The sequence below is a fragment of the Pseudorca crassidens genome, chromosome 18 (assembly GCF_039906515.1).
Source record: "Pseudorca crassidens isolate mPseCra1 chromosome 18, mPseCra1.hap1, whole genome shotgun sequence".
Classification (NCBI taxonomy): domain Eukaryota; kingdom Metazoa; phylum Chordata; class Mammalia; order Artiodactyla; family Delphinidae; genus Pseudorca; species Pseudorca crassidens.
Genome location: NC_090313.1, coordinates 63,787,393 through 63,808,788, shown reverse-complemented (window position 1 = coordinate 63,808,788; position 21,396 = coordinate 63,787,393). Strand labels below are relative to the sequence as shown.

Genomic DNA, 21,396 nt, shown 5'->3' with positions numbered 1-21,396 from the left:
TGATGGAAATGATGCTTCTCTTTCAAGGAAGCCACAAGGATTCAATAAATTAACATCTGTGGAGCGGCTTCATCAGCCCTAGAGCGCTCTGCAGATGTAAAGCATAAATGTGTCTACATATGCGGGACCATCTTACCACTGTGCCTGGGAGAATGTCACCTGCAGAGGATGCACTCAAGAAGAATACATTTTTAATGTCCTTTTAAGTTACATTTTAAAAGGCATGGTTATTTTTCTAGAGCAGGATATAAACACTAAAAAAAATCTATTTTTGTATCGCAGATCTCTTTGAACATCTGATAAAACCATGAACACGGGCTTCCCTGGTGGCGCAGTGGTTGAGAGTCTGCCTGCCGATGCAGGGGACGCAGGTTCGTGCCCCGGTCCGGGGAGATCCCACATGCCACGGAGCGGCTGGGCCCGTGAGCCATGGCCGCTGAGTCTGCGCGTCCGGAGCCTGTGCTCCGCAACGGGAGAGGCCACAACAGCGAGAGGCCCACATAACGCAAAAAAAAAAAAAAAAAAAAAAAACCATGAACACTTTCTTCCTCAAAAAAAACAAAACCCCAGCAAACGTAAACCATTCCAATACACACATCCCATAACATTTTATTACGATTTCTGGGGGCTCACAGTTTCCTCTGACACTCATCTCAGCTTAAGAAAACGCCTGTGCTGGAGATTTTCAGGCTTCAGCTCTCTGAAATTTGCGAGAGAAACAGACTGTGTAGAAGAATGAATGCAGCAATGACGTGTAGCCTTTGCCTGGGAAGAATTCTAGAGGGAAGGTCCCTGAGATTCTAACGTACTCAGACGAGGCTCTTGAAAAATCAGTTCGTGTCTGATTGTAGAGAGTCTATTTAAATGAAAACGTGCTCGAGCTAAAGAATGGGATTTGCCCCATATATGTGGCCACCTTCAGCTCACTGAGGCTTTTGTGCAGAAAGTTGTGGTCGGATACCTGAAGCCTCCGGTCCCCACAATGAGCTGCTATCTGGTAACGGCGGCGAGGTCTCGTTACCGCGGGCCGAGGCGCCTTCAGGACGCTCAGGTGCTGCTCTGAGCTCACTTTATCGGGGATCTGAGAGCCTCCTGCCAAAGGCCCTGGCTGTGTCCATCCGGGTCCATCTCCAGGGACTGGATTTTACCTCAAGCAACACGCTGTCTTCGGTTTAGTGCTGCCTTTGAAAAGCAGGATTTCATTTTGGAGACAGGGAATCAGGACCAGGGCCAGATCAGCCGAGGTGGAAACGTAAAAATCCACACCACGGTCGAGTCAAATCGAGGGAGACCACATCCAGAAATGAAAAAGGAAAAAGAGAGAAAATAGCTCAGCAGGAAACGCAATGTCACGTGTTCTGCATCCAGCTGGGCCCTTCGATGGAAGAGCGTGGAAGGTATGCGCACCAAATGGCGCATAAAGCCAGCCAGGGAGCTTGCTTTTAAGCTCACAGCGCGCTCCCTCGCGTCTTCAGGTGGTTTATGGCATTTGGGTTATTGGATGTAAGGTCCCCCCGATGAGAGATGCCCGGGTCGCCCGCCTGACCAAGCCCACACTCGCTGGGATTCCAAGAATCAGAGGCCTCCGGGAAGACAGATGGCAGGAGGCCTGCACGTTGGCTCCTGGGCCCCCAGCTAGATCAAGTGGCGCTGCGCAGGCAGCTGGAAGGCACCCACAGAGAGAAATCGAGCACCATGCTCAGAAAGCTCCACTCCATCTTTCACTCCGGCCCGCAGAGGAAGGCGGAGGTGGCGGAGAGCCGTTACTACGACTGCGCCAGCCCCGCGGTGAGGCTGATCCGCAGCAGCTCCATGTACGTGGTCGGGGACCACGGGGAGAAGTTCAGCGAGTCCTTAAAGAAATACAAAAGCGCCAGCAGTATGGACACCAGCCTGTACTACCTGCAGCAGGAGGGGGACCGGGCGTGGATGTACTCGCGCACCCAGGACTGCCTTCAGTACTTACAGGAGCTGCTGGCATTGCGCAAAAAGTACCTGAGCAGCCTCAGTGACCTGAAGCCCAGCCGCGCCCCGGGCATCTCCTCCACCTCCTCGAAATCCTCCAGGGGAGCAAAGAAGTCCGCCTCCAAAGCAATAAAGGTAAGTGCCGCCGCCGAGAAGTACAGTTGACGCGAGCGCTTTTCCGAGAGCCTCTGACGCGGGTTGCAGCCCTGGATCATACACGCGCAGCTTAATTCATCTGCGCCTTCTGGCTGGCAGCTCCGTCCACCTCAGACACTCTCCATTGCCATCTCGCCAGCCTGGGAAGGATGGCTGGTCCCATGCTGAGTGTTCACGCGGAGACCACGGGAAGGAGCAGCTTCCGACATCCACATAGCAGCCTGTGGGGAGGACTCGGGCTTGGTGTCAGACAGACGGTTTGCAGGGCACATCTGTCACTTCCTGCCCACTTCCCGGGTGAGAGAATGCTTGTATGACATTTGAGTGACAGCATATGACTGCCCAACAAGTTTTCGTTATTTTTATGATTACAGTCACATCTAAAAATCCCAGTGAAAAGTGAACATTTGGAGGATTTGCTCTGTCTGTTCCGTGAGCCCGAGTATTGGGGGGACTCGGGCACAGCCTCAGAGAGAGTCTGTGAGTCGAAGGAGATTGAATGACAACTTTGCTGGGCACTGGAGGCTTCCAGCCCAGGCAGACCAAGCAGGAAATGAGTGAAAGAAAGAACTTGCCTTTATCTCGTACTTGTTACAGTGTTTGTACACATTACCTTTTCTTGAGATAATTCCAATAATGAAAAATGCCAGAAGGGCAGGGGGGAGAAAGTCCCTCTGTATCGCAGAAGACCAAGCTGAGGCTCTTCTGATTTTGCTAAGATCCCCAACTCACTGTTACTTATTCCTTTGTTTCCTCAATTAAAAAAAAAAATGAAGTTTGAAGCTATTTTGAAATTGCCACCAATTGTTCTCCTGATGGCTGGGCTCCAAGGTGTTCAGAGCAGGCCTGTGTGGCCCAGCAATGCCCCGCCCCCCCCCCCCCCCAGTGTCCTGCACGCCTGCAAGTCCCATTTGCATTGAGTGACCTACTGGCCTGTTATCAGATCTCTAGGGCTTGGCCTCACCCAACTGGTTTCAACTGTCCGCATTTTATCCCAGGCGGGAGCAGTTTAAATAACCATTTGAACTCCAGAAGTAGGGCAGGGTTGGGGCCCATACAAAGTGTCTTACTCTTAGGTTCCAGTACTGCCCCTGTGGCCAACCAGCTGTGGATTTGTGGGCCAGCCCCCCCCTCCACTTTGGGGCCACCTCCGATGACAGAGGGGGTTGCCATGATTTCTGGACCTCCAGCTTGAGCATCCTGGGGTTCTTAGTTCTGGTTAGATTCCCACCAGGCACTACATTTTCCTGCAGAATGGAGTCCTTTCTTGGTAGAACCTAGCACTCTTCCTCCCAGCTCCATTCCTAGTTCAGCCTCTGAAGACAGAGGGAGGGGTTAGAGGTAGAACACCAGTCCTGGCCCTGTAGGGATGGCTGTGAAGAGGCCCCAGGCATGATGCAGTGTAGGGATTTCCTCAGGAGATGTCTCTTACCATGGTGTAACCAGGAGAGAGGTTTTATGTTTGTTTGCTCTTATTTGAAGTATAGTTGATTTACAATATTGTGTTTGTTTCAGGTATACACTATAGTGATTCGGTATTTTTGCAGATTATATCCCATTAGAGGTTATCACGAGATAATAGGTATAATTCCCTGTGCTACACAGTAAATCCTTGTTGCTTATCCATTTTATGTATAGTAGTCTGTCCCTCCCCTCCTCCCTCTCCCCTTTGGTAACCATAAATTTGTTTTCTGTATCTGTGAGTATGTTTCTTTAGCATATACATTCATTTGTATTATTTTTTAGATTTCACATATAAGTGACAGCATATAGTATTTGTCTTTCTTTGTCTGATTTATTTCACTAAGTGTGGTATTCTCTAGGAGAAAAGGGACCCCTCCTGCACCATTGGTAGGAATGTAAGTTGGTGCAGCCACTGTGGAAAACAGTATGGAGGTTCCTAAAAAAACTAAAAATAGAGCTACCGTGTGATCCAACAAGCCGACTCCTGGGCATATATCTGAAAAACCCGAAAACACTAATTTGAAAAGATACACGCACACCATTGTTCATAGCAGCATTATTTACAATAGCCAAGACATGGAAGCAACCTAAGTGTCTGTCAACAGATGAGTGGATAAAGAAGATGTGAGATATATATATATATAATGGAATATTACTCAGCCATAAAAAAGAATGAAATACTGCCATTTGCAACAATGTGGATGGACCTAGAAAATATTATGCTTAGTGAAATAAGTCAGGAAAGAGTTTTAAAATGGCTTTGGAGTTAGTCAGATCAAGGCCTGAATTTTAGGTCTGTATTTAGCAGCTCTGTGCCTTTGTCAGGTTAAGTTTCTCTCTCTGGGCCTCTATTTCTGGAGCATACAAACGGAAATAAGAATATACCTTGTGAGGAGGAAGCAAGATCTGGCCTGTGACAGGACCTGGCACATACTAGGGAGTCCAGTGTTCACTGCTCTGAAATGTATGGTGCAGGAGGTGTATAGGAGCCTGGAGACAAGCTGCTCTCTTTCCCTATTGCTCCCAAAGAAAGAGCTGTCTGCTGGGCATGCCTGAGAAATGGTGGGTGCGGTCTCCGTGGCTAGCAAGGTGGCCTTCCTGGCTCTCTGTGCATGGCAGGGGCAGGGGATCCGGAAAGGCCCTTCCTTCAGGAATGTCATCACCTTCCTGCATTGGTAGAAAATACTTGCTGATGTTCAGATTTAGGGCAAACTCTGTTCTTTTCCCTTGACCCCCTGTTATGTGCTGAATCTTGTCTCCCCCAAATCCTATATTTAAGTCCTAACACTCAGTACTCAGAAAGTGACTTTGTTTTTTTAAAGTTGCAGCGAGCGGGGGCTACTCTTCGTTGCGGTGCGCGAGCTTCTCATTGTGGTGGTTTCTCTTGTTGCGGAGCACGGGCTCTAGGTGCGTGGGCTTCAGTAGTTGTGGCACACAGGCTCACCAGTTGTGGCTCGCGGGCTCTAGAGCACAGGATCAGTAGTTGTGGCACACGGGCTTGGTTGCTCTGTGGCATGTGGGATCTTCCCGGACCAGGGCTCCAACCTGTGTCCCTTGCATTGGCAGGTGGATTCCCAACCACTGCGCCACCAGGGAAGCCCTATATAAATTTCTTTTAAAGAAAAATGTGTAACGCTGGACACCTTTCAAATGGTTAAGTGCCAGACAATAATCAGAGTTCTTTACATCAGAGCTTTCTCTGAGCTTTTCCAAATGATCATTTATATAAACCCATAACAATTCATCCAAAAGTCTATTAAGCCCTAATTAATATATTTTTAGAACACTTTTTGAAAGTATATTAGTAGAACACTAGAAAATGAATTCCTTAAGAGGTCATGGAGGCTCTAAAAACACTTCATTTAGGAATCAGGAGAGTGTTTTTATAAAAGGTTTGACAATGATCTTTTATTTCTTAAAATATAATATCCTCTTTAAGTAAAATATTCATAAAAAATTTAAAATTTACCGTTTGAACCATTTTTTCAACGGTAATGTCAGTGTACAATTCACTGACATTAAGGACAGTGTTGTGTAGCCCACTACATCCATTCCCAGAACTTTTTCATCATCCTAGACAGAAAGCAGTGGCTCCCCATTTCCCCTTCTCCCAGCTTCTGGAAACCTGTATTCTACTTTCTGTCTCTATGAATTTGCCTATTCTAGGAACCTCATATAATTGGAATCATACAGTATCTGTCATACTGTGACTAGCTCCTTTCTCTTAGCATAATGTTTTCAAGGTTCATCCATGTTGTAGCCTGTGTCAGAACTTCCTTCCTTTTTACAGTCCATGAGCTTGGGTTTTGATGGGACATGAGGAGGAAAAGCTTGAGATTATGCTCTGACTTTGCCCAGAGTGCTCATCAGCATTTGGGGTCCTCACTGAGGATAGCTCCCCATGGTTTTAAAGCCAGATGAACAGGTAAACAGCCAGCATCCCTCTGTGAGAACGGGGCCACCTAAGTGGACCTGGGTGGATCACAGTGTCTGTGCTGCCAGAGAGGCAGTTTTGGGTTGCCTGCAGTGCCCCAAGGAACTCTCCCCAGAAGATTTGGGCTGACATTTTCCAAAGCCAGGGTTCCTGGTCACCCACCACAGCCAGAAGAAATTTCATTAATTCACCTGTGAATCATATCGTTCTGAGCAGCTTCGATCCCCGAGATGTCTGCCTGGATGAACCAGCTGCAAAATGCACACCCCTCCCAGCACCAACCCCCCTCCCACGCTGCTCCAACCAAAGAAATTCACCTGCTACAAGAATGACTTAAACAGAACCAGTGGAATTACGGAGAATGCCTGCCAAAAGTGATTGATTTTTGTTTCAAGTAGTTTTGTTCTGATAATAGTTAACTTTCAGAATCAATTTTCTATCATTGGCCATTCAATCCTGGTTCATGAAATAAGACCAAGTCAACAGCAAATAGATTTCTTTTCTCCTCTGTGGTAGAAAGATCTGAAACCAATTCATCTAAAAACATTCCAAATCATCCATATATAAATTGCATATGCAATGGGAAGAAGGTTCTGAGTCTCTTCCATACCACTGGGATTTATTTTTCAGATCTGTTGGGGGGGACTCTCTGCAAAAACACAGTGATATTAAAGTGCAGGTTTCCTGTGAGCATCAGTTACTGGAGGTCTCTATCACTTGGCCTGTATCTGGTTGGCAGAGTTGAAGGGCAGTGAACATTCAATATGAGCTGCAAAGACTATTCTATTATGCCTGGCAGCGCTCTCCAGAAGACGGCAGACAGTAAAATAATCATTGATAACAGAGCATCCGATTCCTGCAGCCCCTCTCAGTCAGACCACACGACAGGTAATTATATTCCCCAATCTACCTCCCAGACATGTGCCGTTTGCTCAGCCTAGAAACAGTACAGTACTACGGCTTCCGTTTTTCCTCTCTACCACACCCCGCCCACCTGGCTAACTTCTTGTCTTTTAAGAGAGCAGAGAAAGCACTGCCCCAGGAAGCCATTTCTCATCTAATCTAATGCAGTGGATGTTCCCCCCTCTCTGGGTCTGACCCTTATCTCAGCACTCAGCACCTAGCACCCAGCAGTCAGCACACAGCACCATAATTGTCTGTTCATTTGCTGTGTCTGCTACTGGCTGTGAGCTCATTGAGTGGGGCCACCATGTCTTATTTCTCTTTTTATCTCCAACCTCTAGTGAAGCTCCAGGCATATAGTAGATGCTCAATAAACTAATAACCTGAGAAGCTCCAATTGTAATTTAAGAATGGAACTTTACAAAATTTGATGGAAGACCTGGAAAAGTAATAGGTCTGTGGTTTTCAGTGAGTGGAAAATTATCTTGTTTTTTATGGAGTAGAATATAGTTTGGGGATATTCATATGGAATGATCCTAATAATCAAAACATCCCACATGCAATGGATCAGAGTTTACCATCAAAAAAGACACTCTTTTAGGTAAACATTTGTTTCCGATTATTAAGTTATATTTGCTCATTAAATGAAATTTATAAAACACAGAAAAGTGTAAGGAAGAAAATAAAAATGATCTAGAATCCTATCTCCTATCATCCAGAGACAATCACTATAAAATATTTAAGTATATTTTCTTTCAATCATTTATTTCTTGTATAGTTGCAGATATGTATATTAGGGCTGCCAGGTAAAATAAAGGATGCCTATTTAAATTTGGATTTCAGATAAACGATGGATTTTTGTAGTATAATTATGTCCATATAATATTTGGTATCTATTTATACTAAAAATTTATTCACTGTTTATATAAAACTGAAATTTAACTGCCATTCTATATTTTTATTTGCTAAATTTGGCAACCCTAAAGTGTGTATACGTATAAATTTACTAAATTTGGCTCATACCATATGCTTTTTTATAATTTATATTGTGGGTTCTTTTCTGTCTCATTAACTAGTTTTTGAAAACTGAAAGTATTAATGGCAAAAAATTTAACAACTCACATTCTTTAAACAATTGTTAAACATTATAAATAAATTCATCTTACTCTGTCTATAAGGCATTTTTTAGCAGTGATTCCTAAAAGTGTGATTAGTGGGCCAAAGGTGAAAGGCCATTCATTTTTAAAGATTCTTCTACATATTGTTTTCCAGAAATATTTTATAGTTTACACTTTTATCAACAGTGAGTTAGAAAGCCCTTCTTATTGCATTTTATCAGCACCAAGTAGTGTCATTAATTTTTAAAGATTACTGATAATAATAGATTAACTGCATTGTTTTATGTACTTTTTTTTGGATTATTGCTTAAGCAAATGACCCTTTTATTTTATCAAACCAATGTGTACTTCTTGTTTAATGGATTGCCCATTCATGTCTTTATACACTTTTTGGCTCTACTAAATATTTTTATTTATCTGGACTCATATTAAGGATGTGAGTACATTGTCTGCCACATGTCTTAAAAATATTTTCTCAAAGTTATGTATCTTTTAATTTTACTTAATAGTACAATTTTATCATTACAAATACTATTGATTTTTATGTAGTCAAATATGTCGATTGTTGTCTTTGATACTTCTTTGCTTCGTGCTTAGAAAGTCCTTCTATGGCTCAAGGTCAGTTTCATATTTGCCATTTTTCTCCTTTTTTTATAGTTCCATTTAAAAAAAACCCAACCCTCTCATCTATTCAGCAATTTATTTTTACATGTAGTGGGATGTGAGAATCCAACTTGAAATTTTCCCAAATAGCAAAGTTTCAACACCATTTATGGACAAATCCACCCCTTCTCTCATTGGATTGTGATGTTTCACGTATCGGGCGTGAAGATTTTTATACTATGTTTCAAGCATATTAATTCAGTTCTGTTAGTTAGGCTTCGAACAGTTTGATAAGTGTGAGCAAAAAACCTTCACTTAGTGTTGAACTAAAGTGAAATGGTCACTTAGGTGATATTTAAGGGGAGGAGTTACCAGGTCGTAGCAAAGGAAACAATGGCCTTCAGATTATAAAGCGGGAGAAAAAAGACCAAGCCTAGACTGTGAGTCTGAAACCTCGAATACCAAAGACAAAAGACGTGCAGCTACGATTCCAAAATGATTGTAATGTTTAGCTATGAGAGGTAATTCCCAAGTTTAGTTATACTACAGCGTGTGACAAACCTCGTCCTTTCTTTTTATCTCTTTGGGCTGATTTTCTCAGCTCTGTTGTCTATATCACTATTTTTTCCCTTCAGCTCTGACAAGTCTACCATTAGCGTATCTACTGAAAATTTGGATGTGGGTATGTGTACATATGTATTTAAATTTCAGCGATTATACCTTTTCCCAAGTTATTTGCATCTCAGATTTACAGTTCTCATTTCTTAAGCTCCTATTCCTTTATCACAAACCCCTATTCAATGATGGGTACACATTTCCTTAGGTGAGGTAACATAAAAGGGATAAGATGGGACTTACCTGGTGGTCCAGTGGCTAAGACTCTGCACTCCCAATGCAGGGGGCCCAGGTTCAATCCCTGATCAGGGAACTAGATCCCGCATGCATGCCGCAACTAAGAAGTCCACATGCCACAAAGAAGATCCCACGTGCCGCAACTAAGACCTGGCACAGCCAAAAAAAAAGGATAAGATAAGTATTGCTTTGGACTTGATCTTGAATAGCCATTTCAAGGATGGCAGAAGGAAAGAGGATGTATTAGAGCTTTTAAGGTTTATCCTGAAAAGCTTCTTTTGAGGACATTAAATTGCTTGTGGATAATTTGAGCTGTTTTGCATTTCATTTCACCCAGCTGAATGATCCAAGGGAAAATGATCTCTCCAATCCAGACCAGTCCCACATTTGATCCTGGAAATTTCATCACAATGAACTGACATTTTGATTTCCAGGTACGATTAGCTCAAAACAGTATTATAAGACTCCATAAAAATAAGGAGTACAGAGTTCTCAAAATTTGCTAAGTTAAATCCAAAAGTATACATTAGCAACATGCAAACTGGTTGGAGAATATAAACTTACGATAATGGCATGTATATGGCATACATTCAATCATTCAACAAATCACTCCATGTCAGGCATTGAAATAGGTGTTCCACATTCATAGATGGAAAGACAGTCCGCCTGCCCTGATGCAGCCCATAATCTGAAGCTGCAACTCTCAGCATCACTGCCTGAACCACACTGATGTGTTGGAAGAGAAACAGGTAGAATTACAACAAGAATGTTGGAAGTTGGGTATATCCGACAACTTGTCTCATGTAGGTGGTGGCTGCAAGTGAGCGTCTATCCAAAGACAGTCTTATCTGTGAGTGCTATTTGCCAAAGCTATTTCATAGACGAGGTTAAGGATCACGGGTCTAGTGTGGGGCTCTGAGGGTATAGTACAACGTTGCTGTCCACACAAGGCAGAATATGAGCCTAGAAAAGATGTGTGTGGGTCTGTCTGCTGCAATGAGTGAAAGCTTCGGAAAGGAGGTACCATGTGAGTTGGCCCTCCGAAGAGGTGGCGGGGAGTGAGGCCAGGAGGAGGAGGGAAGGAGGCTAGATGGTCCTCTTGACGTTGGCTGGGTTTAGAATGTCCCCCTACCCTAACCTCTGACAAAATACTTCTGTTTACAACTGGAAGTTCATTTTGTAGCATCCAGATCTCTTGCACAAATACTGACAGATCCCAGAAGAAAGTAAACAGATTGGAGAAGCCCAAGTACCCCAAGGGCAGGTGAAACCAGGCAGGATGGGAGGTGATACGAAAGGCAGAAAAATAAACTGCCTTGGGGGACTCAAAAATTAAAATGAGAAATACGGTGGAGTTTGGTTTGGAAAGATGCAAGTGTTCTATCCGGGGAAAGTAATCCAAGACCCAGGCCTGTTGTGAGGGGGTGGGACGGGGAGGCTTGGAAAATGATAACCTTAAGGCCACTGAAGGTTAGAGGGGAGTCGGCAATGCAGTACAGATGGCTTTCAGAGAAAGCGCCTTCCCCTGGGGCCGCGGAAGGGCTGCTGGCGAAGGAACATGAGCCCTGCGAAACCCAGGTCTGAGCAGGTGCCACAGGAAGCCAGCCTTTCCAAAGTAGTTCAGTTCTGGGCTAGGAAAAAGTCAAGATCGGGGTGGGGGGGGCGGTGGCGGGGCGAGGCAGTCCACTTTTATTTAGAGTTCTGAGTTCAGAGAGGGAGAACTATTTGGGTCTCACCCAGGGGTGTTGATGACTGACGTCCCACTTTGTGCAACCCCTGCTTTGTAAAGTAGATTTTCTGTGATGTTAGCCTGAGCCCGGAACCCTGAGCCTCAGTCGTGCAGCTCTTGTGCTAGTTGTCTTGGCTGGAGACCAAGACAAGGTCGTAGTAGAGGCCAGAAAGGCCCATGGAAGCTGCGGGAAAGGCAGGAAAAGCCGGAATCAGCCTGAGTTTAAACTAGGACTTGAAAAGGCCCAGGGAGCCTGGACTTGTAGATTAGCCTTGGTGGTACCAAACCAGGCTTGTTTGCCTGATTCACAGCAAGCCCGAACGCCGAGATGCCGAGATTTGCAGCAAAGAGAGGGTTTATTCACAAGGCAGCCAAACGAGGAGGCAGGAGAACAAATTCAAATCCACCTCCTGGAAGGCAAGGGGCTAAAGAAGCCGGGCGGTCTGGGGTGTGGGGAACTAAGGAAAAGTTGGGGTAATTGTTGTTCTGTGCAGGTGTAACTAGCCTACAGGCCTCTGCACGTCCAAAAACGGAGGCACCTAGCACACTCTGAGGGTGGAGTTCTCAGCCCTCTGATGTCAAAATGTCACCGAGCAGACTCGCGCATGCCCGGTTGGAGGGTTGGTAGTCCTTTCCAGCCTTAACTGGCTCAGCTCCAACTAGACACAGGTGATGCCAAGTTTCTGGAAAACAACTCAGGCAAACACCTTGTTTAGGCTCCATGCTTCTTGGAGGGCAGGCAAGTCTTGTAGCAACAATTAAAACAACCTTGATGCGGGAAGACAGGTTACAGGTGAAATGGATTTGACTGATGATTACCCACAGTTTCATTGGTACTCAGATAAATCATCACAAAATTCGTTTGGAGACATTTAAAATTATACTTTAGGGCTTCCCTGGTGGCGCAGTGGTTGAGAGTCCGCCTGCCAATGCAGGGGACACGGGTTCGTGCCCCGGTCGGGGAAGATCCCACATGCCGCGGAGCGGCTGGGCCCCTGAGCCATGGCCGCTGAGCCTGCGCGTCCGGAGCCTGTGCTCCGCAACGGGAGAGGCCACACCAGTGAGAGGCCCGCGTACCGCAAAAAAAAAAAAAAAAAAAAAAAAGTATACTTTATAAAGTACAATAGATTTGTTAACCAAATCTTACTTAACTGACCTGCCAGATCACTTGATGCTTACCGTTCTGTCTGTAAAACGAGCGGAATATTTACAGTTAGAAGCCTATACTAGGGTATTATTGGCAAAGTGCAAAATGATGTATGTGTAAGCACTAATTGTAACAGCAAAAGATTTCAAACAACCCGAAGCTCTAACAATAGGGGACCGTAGTTCACTCCTACAGTGTGTCTGTGTAGTGGAGAACTGTGCAGCTATTCAAAGGGAAGAGGAGAATCTCTACTGCTGTGAAGTTATTCTTAGCATACACCAAGTGAAGAAAGCAATTCACAGGGGGATATTGTATGCTACCTTTTGTTTTTTTAAAGAGTGGGTTAATACACATTTACTTGTGTTTTCAAAAAGAAATGATGGAGAGAGAAACAAACAACTTGATGTCTAGTCAAAATGAAGACTAGCAGAGATGAATACCAAACAGTATACCCAGATTGCAAACAAAACTGCATGAATACAAGCAGAGGAAACTGCCCTCCCCCCCAAGCCAGGAGGTGATTTAGGTCACGTTTGGGGACTGGGTGGGAAAGGTAGGTGCATGCCTATGAGTGGGATGCCCTCATACCTGTAGCTAGTAAGGGGATGGGGCAGGGGGGGTGGGGCCCCTTTACCTGGTCTCTATGTGCTGAGCAATGGGAAAAACACAGGGACATAAGGTCCGGGCGCTGTAATCCAGGAACTTTGTCCTCTTCCTTCATTGAGCTGTGTCCTATCCCCTTGGGTCCTGTCCCTTGTGTCCTTGTCTTCATGGAGACACTCCTGTCTGCTCTTGTAAATTCAGGGCATGAGACTGGTATTTAAGGTTTTCATCGTAAACCAGACCCCGAGGCGGGAGCACGGCCCCTCTTGCTGCCTTCCCTGTGCCTGGATCCTTAGAGAGCAGAGGGTCCCAATTGCTCTGCACTAGAATCACCCGGTTATCTAAATTAATTGATGTGGGAAAGGGCCAGTGTAGAGATTCTTTAAGAGCATCCACTAAGGGTCCAACCTCCAGCTGGGTTTGGGCTCCACTGTGAGAACTGCCCGGACAGAGATGAGGGGGGAGTCATAACCATTCATAACCATCATCGCCCCCAACTGGGTCCTCAGACTCCTTCAAGGGGTGGTGCTTTCATTTGCAGGGAAGGAAGGCAGAGCTAAGGAAGGAAGGAAAGCAATTGTTTATTCATTTTCATTTATTTATGTTCCTCCCTCATTCCATGAAGGGCTTGGGCGAAACTGATGATGGTAATTGAGGCAAGTTGGGGAGAGCTCTCTTTGGGGATGAGACTTGGTCACACAGGTACATAGGGGTCAGCCACAAATAATGTCACCAATGTCTCACTCTCCAGCCACACCAGGATCCAAAAGCTCTTTTAACAGAAACAAGCTTTATAACGGTGATAATGTACTGAATGGTCCAGCAGAGCCCCGGATGTGAGGCCCCGAAGAGCAGACTCTTAAGCGCTGGCCAAGGAGCTTATCTGTCAGTGTCTGGCTGTGCTCAGGAAGGCAATCACTGCTAAGCACAGCAGAGAGGGTGAGCTGTGTGGGAGTGTTGAGTCCCCAAGCTTGAAATTTTACAAACAAGAAACATGTTTGAATATTTGGAATAACCAACGAAATGTGCAGCTGAAAGGGTCTTTGTCTGTTAGTTTTTTTAAAAAAATCACTTTTATTTATTTATTTATCTATTTATGGCTGTGTTGGGTCTTCGTTTCTGTGCGAGGGCTTTCTCTAGTTGTGGCAAGTGGGGGCCACTCTTCATCACAGTCCGCGGGCCTCTCACTATCGTGGCCTCTCTTGCTGCGGAGCACAGGCTCCGGACGCGCAGGCTCAGTAGTTGTGGCTCATGGGCCTAGTTGCTCCGCGGCATGTGGGATCTTCCCAGACCAGGGCTCGAACCCGTGTCCCCTGCATTGGCAGGCAGACTCCCAACGACTACGCCACCAGGGAAGCCCCTGTCCATTAGTTTTGATGGACAGAGAGTACAGTGGTTGAGATGGTGATGTATATGCTGGTAATTTATTTTTTTATTTTGTAAATATTATCCTTGGAGGATAATTCTTGAGGAGATTGGAGATATTCACAAGAGGCCACAGTCAAGGGCTTGTGTTAACCTAACTACTGGCAGTGTGCTCATTGCTGTTTTCTTAGCCTTTAATAGCTAAGACACCAAAGTTGACTCTCTTTTAAGCCTTTTAATAAATGAAAGCAATTGATCCAGGCTGCTCTGAGCTTCTGACCAACGTCTACTTCCTGGGGACACTGAGGAATGAACAGCTTAGATGACATTGTAGGGTGACTCAGATGGAAAAGAATATGGTGCCCCTGAGCAAGGCGGAGACTCTTGCGTTCAGCCAGACACTGATGGCAGTTGCTACTAGGGACCTAGTGATGTCCCTTCCATGTGGAGATGGATTTTGAGATGGGAAAACCTACAGACCTTGCATTTCTATTAAACAATATTCAACCTTCCTTTGGGGCTCAGTCCAGATCATATGGTTTTCTCGATTGTTTCTCTTTGTTTTCTCTCGATTTTTCTCTTTGTTTCTCTCTCTGCCACCTCACAAAAAATTCTCTAAAATAATATGTGTTATCGTAGAATTAGATTAGGTACTGAGGACCTTGGAGCCTGGAGGAGGGAAACAGCCCAGGAGAGGGTGGTCTTCCTGGAGAAAGAGCTGTCTCAGCCACATCTTGATGGTTGGATAGGACTTGGCCAGATAAGGCATTCAAGGCAGAGGGACAGCAAGAGAAAACACAGGAAGGATAAAAGCGTATGGACCTGACTCCAGATATGAGTCTTCCTGTTATCTGCCTGCAGGAAGGATGCTGGTGGCCCAGCCTTCTGTGCTCATACAGACTTTCAACCAGCCCCTCAGTTTTTCATTCCAACCCTTGGTGTGCCTGGTGTTGCCAAGTCTGGAGCATTTCTGGTTCCAAGGGTCAAACTGTCTCCCTTCTGAGCTGCTTCATCCACCCATAGTTCTCTGGGAGGGCGGTCCCTCTGCTCTGTTACATCAATTCCCCTGCTTCAACCGCTTTCCATTTGGCAGGAGCTCTTGGAAATCTCTCTCTCACTGACGACCTCTCGCTTGTTCTCTTTGACACCGGGTTTCAACTTCCCCCCACCCACTTTCATTTTAATGGGCTCTTTGAAGGGGGTGAGATAACTACATGTGAATAGTTTTCCACTTTTAACAGAAAAGGTTCAGTGTATGTTGTGGTTCTCCAAATTTTTTCTCCAAGAATGCTCCTTACAAATATAAAAGGAAAAAATCCTCTATTTAAAAATGTTTCCTGGGGCTTCCCTGGTGGCGCAGTGGTTGAGAGTCCGCCTGCCGATGCAGGGAACACGGGTTCGTGCCCCGGTCCGGGAAGATCCCACATGCCGAGGAGCCGCTGGGCCCGTGAGCCGTGGCCGCTGAGCCTGCGCGTCCAGAGCCTGTGCTCCGCAACGGGAGAGGCCACAACAGTGAGAGGCCCGCGTACCGCAAACAAACAAACAAAAAATTGTTTCCTGGGAATTCCCTGGTGGTCCAGTGGTTAGGACTCTGTGCTTCCACTGCTGGGGGCATGGGTTCGCTCCCTGGTCCGGGGAACTGAGGCCCTGCAAGCCGCATGGCTTCCTAGTGGTACAAATGCTTCCTAGTGGTACAAAATGCATGCCTTTTACCAAAACCTTATGCGTATATAGAGATGTCATCCTTCAGTTTCCTAACATGCAAATCTGTAATTAAATCACATTCATTTTTAATACCATCCCACTTTCAAGTGCACACAAAAAATAAAGGAACTCTACATTTGGTCCAAGTAGCCCAGGCTAACCCATATTGTCTTTCCTTTTTCTCCCTGAGTTCTCTTATTTCCTAAATTCTTCAGGGAGCTTTTTCTAGTTCACATGCTGATTCTGTGCCTACATCATGAGTTCTCCACTGAAGTCCACCATGGTGCTTGAACTTCTGTGATGCCGGTCGCTGGTGACTGACTGTGGGCTGTTGCGAAGAGAATGATGATGATGATGGTGATGATGGTGACGGTGATGCTAACATCATGAAGAATGAGTCAGGACAGAACCTGGAACCTACTTAGGCTTTCTGTAGATTTTTTTTAAAACTACTTTAAAGATGTTACGGAAAAACCTGAACAAACTTTTTGGCCAACCCAATATTATTCCTTACACTGTTCAAACAATCGCACCAATTTGTCTTCAACTTATTCCATGATTGAACCGAAATTTGGCCACTTTACGTACTGAAAACTCTTCTGGAGTATTTTATTTTCAACATATCTCGTCCCCTCCTTCCTGCTGTGAGCATCTCATCGCCTACCTAAGGAACTGTACAATCTCCAAATTGGGTTTATCAGCAGGCAACAGGCCGAAGAAAGACAAATTATTTTGCTTAATGGTCAATAACAGTCCCTGACCAAGATGGAGGCAGATCTACCCACCCTTTCACTCCCCCTCCTGGAGATAATCCGAAATCCATTGACCTACAGCAAGTGTGGATCTGGAGCATCTGCCTTCCTTTCAAGGGCACGTATTCAAATTTACCTGCAAATTCGTAACTTCACATTGGTTTAGTTTCAGTAACATGTGGTCCTTTTCCATGTCACTTGTGTGTGGGCGCCCCAAGGCTGGCTCAGGCAGCTCTGCTTTCTCCTCTCTGCCCTTCATCTCTAGCAGAAAGCAGCGCCCAAGAAGCACTCGCAGTTCAGCGCAGATGTGGCGGAGGCCATCGCCTTCTTTGACTCCATCATGGCAGAGCTGGATACGGAGAAGCGGCCACGGGCTGCTGAGTTTGACCCGCAGAACGAAGACGTGGACTTCGATGGTGAGTGCCATCCCGGTGGCAGGAGGTGGGTGGAGTGGGGTCTCTGGAGTGGACTTTCTTTGATTAAATGGAAACTCACATCTGCAAGCCGAAGCCTGGCCCTGAGCCTGCTCTACTGCTTGGGGCCCTGGCTTTCATTGTCGCTGCTGCCGCTGCTGCCACTCCAGGCTACCCCTTAAGTCCTCAGGCTGTATTTGGACAAAAACTCCTTCCCTGTGGTCCATTTTCCACAGCAGAGATGGGGTGGAATTTTGTAAGGCTCCAGGAGGGAAAGCAATAGGGCAACAATTATAGAAAGGGATGAGTTGGAGGGTTGTTAAAAGGGTATAGAGTTACAATTGTTTTTTTTTTTTAAACAGCTGTTGTGATTTTTAAATTTAATGTAATTTAACTAATTTAATTTTTTACTGAAATATAGTTGATTTACAATGTTGTGTTAATTTCTGCTGTACATCAAAGTGATTCAGTTATACATATGTATACATTCTTTTTATATTCTTTTCTATTTGTTTTATCTCACGTTATTGAATATAGTTCCGTGTGCTATACAGTAGGACCTTGTTTATCCATTCTATATGTAGTAGTTTTCATCTGCTAACCCCAAACTCTTAATCCATCCCTCCCCCACTCCATCCCGCTTGGCAACCACAAGTCTGTTTAGAGTTTCAGTTCTGCAAGATGAAAAAGTTCTGGAGATCTGTCACAGAATGATGTGAATATACTCCACACTACTGAACTGTACACTACAAGATGGCAACATGGTAAATTCTATGTGTCTTTTACCAGAATTGAGAAAAGAAGAAGAAAAGGGAATAGACAAATTATATTTAAAAATTGGGCTTGTGACCCTACCTGAGCTAACTTGGCTCTGGGCAGCCCTGTCTGCTGGACCCGACTCTGACCCTTCACCTACTTTGTCACCCCTCTCCCCCCCTCCCCCCAGCACTCCCCCTGTGGCCCTCATGGGCCACCACTGCGAGGATGTGTAGACAGGAGAGGGCCGGGGTGCTTGCTCAAGCCCAGTCTGGATTGTTGGAGAGGGAGTGAGGTGAAGGCCGAGGTGGTGCTTTTCTCCTTGCCAAGGTGTATCACTGGCTGTCTCCTGATGGAGAGCAAATAACAACCACATTCATGAGTTGAGCCCACTTTTAAATTCCATTACTCAGCTGTCAGTTTCTTTCATCGTCGACTTGCCCCTCATGGTGTATTAATGATGATTTAACTTAGCGGTTACTGGCCCCTGGTTATTAAGGCAACGGCTTCTGGTACCAATACTAAATAATTTTTAATACTAAATATTAAATATTTTATTTAATGCTCAAAGATTACATTCTTGTGGTGTGTTTGTTGTTTTTCTAGCCCGGATGGACATGTATCTGTGAGATTTCGGCTCTCACTGGGTTCTGTGGAGTTTCACGGAAGGGGATTCCCACTCCCCAAGCTCACTGTACCCTGCAGGGTAACTGGTCTGCCCCCCTCTCCCACGGCAGCCCCTGACAAGGAACAGCCCTCTCTTTCAGAGTCGGGCCTGGGAAATCCAGACGTTGCTGGAAGGACAATGAAATCTACTGAGGACGCAAGTGTCATCTTCACAGTTATAATTTTTTAATGGAAATGACTTCATGTTTTTTCTCTGATAGCCACAGTAACGTATGTTCACTGTAAATCAAATGAATCAAACAATACACCAAAGTATAAAGAAGAAAGTAAAGAATTTGACCTGTAATTCTACCACCTAGAGTTAATAATCACTGTTAACAGTTTGGTGTACGTCCTTTCAAAAAGGCTTTAAACAGACTCACTTTATTACTCTTTTTAAACAAAAACAAGATCTCTGTGCTATTTTTCATCCACTCTTTTCACTTAACAATTTACAAGACATCATGGGCATCTTTCCAAGTCAGTAAACGTAGGTCTATGTGCTTGTCTTTAATGGACACACGCTAGTGCATTGTCTCCCCAAACGATAACTGCAGAGTTGAATCATCCCCTTTGCTTGGCTCTCCGGGCCTTCCTAAGAATTTCGTTTTACGTATGTATGTATTGTGGGTTCTTAGCTGGATTTGTCCTCTCCGTGGCCTTCTGCTCCCCTCCGCATGGTGAGTCCTCCTTTCCCGGGGGCCCTGCTTCTCTCTTCCAGTGGCCACCAGCTCCCGGGAGCACAGCCTGCACTCCAACTGGATCCTGCGGGTGCCCCGCCGGTGCTCCGAGGACATCGCTGGGCACACGACAGCCGGCCAGTTCCGGAGGAGCACGGAGCGCAGGACCTTCGGCACTCAGAGGAGACTCGAAAGGCACCCCATTTATTTGCCCAAGGCTGTGGAAGGGGCCTTCAGCACGTTGAAATTTAAGCCCAAAGCCTGCAAAAAAGAGTGAGTGCTCAGATCACGTAGCATAACCAAGATGCTCTCATGTGCACCAGACTCTTGGCTTGCTTCTTAGGTGCCCTGAACCCCCATCTTACATGGAAAAATCATTCTTTTGTGTATGGGGGGAGGGAGGTCTTAGTTTAAAACATTTTTTGATAGTCTTATATTCACATTCTAGTTTGGTTCACCACTGTCCCCACCCCTAACTGTACCTTGTGCTCTGGACCTGCCTCTCCCTTTCCGGCCCACTTAGCCCTCAGGCTCTGTCCATCCTCTTTGACTCTTGCCCCCAAGTGCCACTGACACACTGTGTGCTGCAGATTTTTAATGAGACTTTGGGGTTGAGGAGGGCATAGCACCATGAGGGAAGCAACACTGAACCAATTAGATGGCCCTGCTGTAGAAGGGCATTGCCAGGCTTGGATGGAGAACATGTCGCTGACTAGGCCCCACCTGGCCCTCCTGCCACCATCTCTTGGCCTCTCTCCCAAGACGAGTTGCCACCTCTAACCCCCAAATCCCCATGACTTACTCCTTCAGAGAAGTATGTGCGCTCCTGATCCGGCCACCCTAGGCCATGCTGCAGGGAGCTCACCTCTCACAACAGAAGGGCCTGTCTTGGCTTGTCAACCTGTCTTCCTCTGTTTCTACAAGAGCCATCCAACTCTGATGGGTTCAGGGCTTTTCTAAATGGCATTTTCCTCCCATAAGAATGGACTATGTACTGGACATATTAAAACCAGGACTCAACCCTCATCACCCATCCTCCCCCTCCAAGGCCACGTTGAGGTCCAGCTGAGGTCCACCCACAGCCCCCATGATGATACTGCTTTGTCCTCCACGAGGCCCAGCACTAGGGGAGCATCTGATGGGCTCCGTCAGGATGGCAAATCAGAGTGTCCCTTCTCCATGTGGCCAGCCAAGCCAGACTTAAACCCTTTACCTCATTCCTCCCTTCCAGCCTGGTGAGCTCCAGACAGATCGTCTTCAACTTCTCGGGGGACGACACAGACTGGGACGCAGAGCTCTTTGCACTGGAGCCCCTGGCATCCCCGGGGGAGGACCGCTACGAGACAGAGAACCCCAGAGGGCAGTGGCTGCTTCAGGAGAGACTCTGGGAACGAACAGTGCCCTGACTGCCTCAGCCCTGCAGCCTGGCTCAGGCTGGGTTCCCCCGAAGGCGTCTGCTTTCACTGCAGAAGGAGGTGTCTGGTAGAGTTAAAACTGGAAATTGTCACAAAGTCAGGCCCAGGAGCACACTGCCTGCCGGTGCCCATCCAGTGCCAAACATACCCGTGGCCTCCTGGAGGGCCCACCTTAGGGGCCTCCTGGAGCCTGGCTTTCCCAGCACGGGCGGGTTGGCTGGTCATTACAGCCCTGCTGGTCTTCAAGAGCAGAAGGAATGGAAGGTCCAGGCTCATTCCCGGCCTCCTCTGGCCTGTCCCTGGCTCTCCATGCATCTGTCCAGGTGGCTGCGAGCGTCCCACTTGGTACAGGAAACCCTGTACCAATTTGCCCATCATGGATCTCTGGGCCAAAGTTTTCAAAGAGGCAGCTCCTCTCCCCACAGGGCTCAGAAACGTTACGGTCATGTACTGAAGTTGCCTTCTTTTGTGCAGAATGCAGTTTGGGAAGCAGCTTTTTTTCACCCTAACCCTTTTCACAGTGTTCTGGAAACTTCTGCCGGGTTAGGCTGAAGACAAGGCCAGTGTCCTGGCAGTAGGATGGGGGAAGGTGTGTGTCCTGCCTGGGCACCCGCAGCCTCCAGAATCCTAATAGATACCCATAGAGCCAGTGTAGGAATGCTACGCCCCTC

The 21,396-nt window shown here is 46.2% G+C and overlaps 1 protein-coding gene across 1 annotated transcript; it reads left to right on the top strand.

The window, feature by feature from the left end:
- The first annotated feature begins 1,695 nt into the window (after positions 1 to 1,695).
- C18H13orf42 (chromosome 18 C13orf42 homolog) lies at positions 1,696 to 20,716 on the top strand. The gene is made up of 4 exons (XM_067713244.1): positions 1,696 to 2,100; positions 17,064 to 17,211; positions 19,352 to 19,583; positions 20,542 to 20,716. The coding sequence occupies exons 1-4, from the start codon at positions 1,696 to 1,698 to the stop codon at positions 20,714 to 20,716; spliced, it is 960 nt and encodes a 319-aa protein (XP_067569345.1).
- Positions 20,717 to 21,396: the final 680 nt, after the last annotated feature.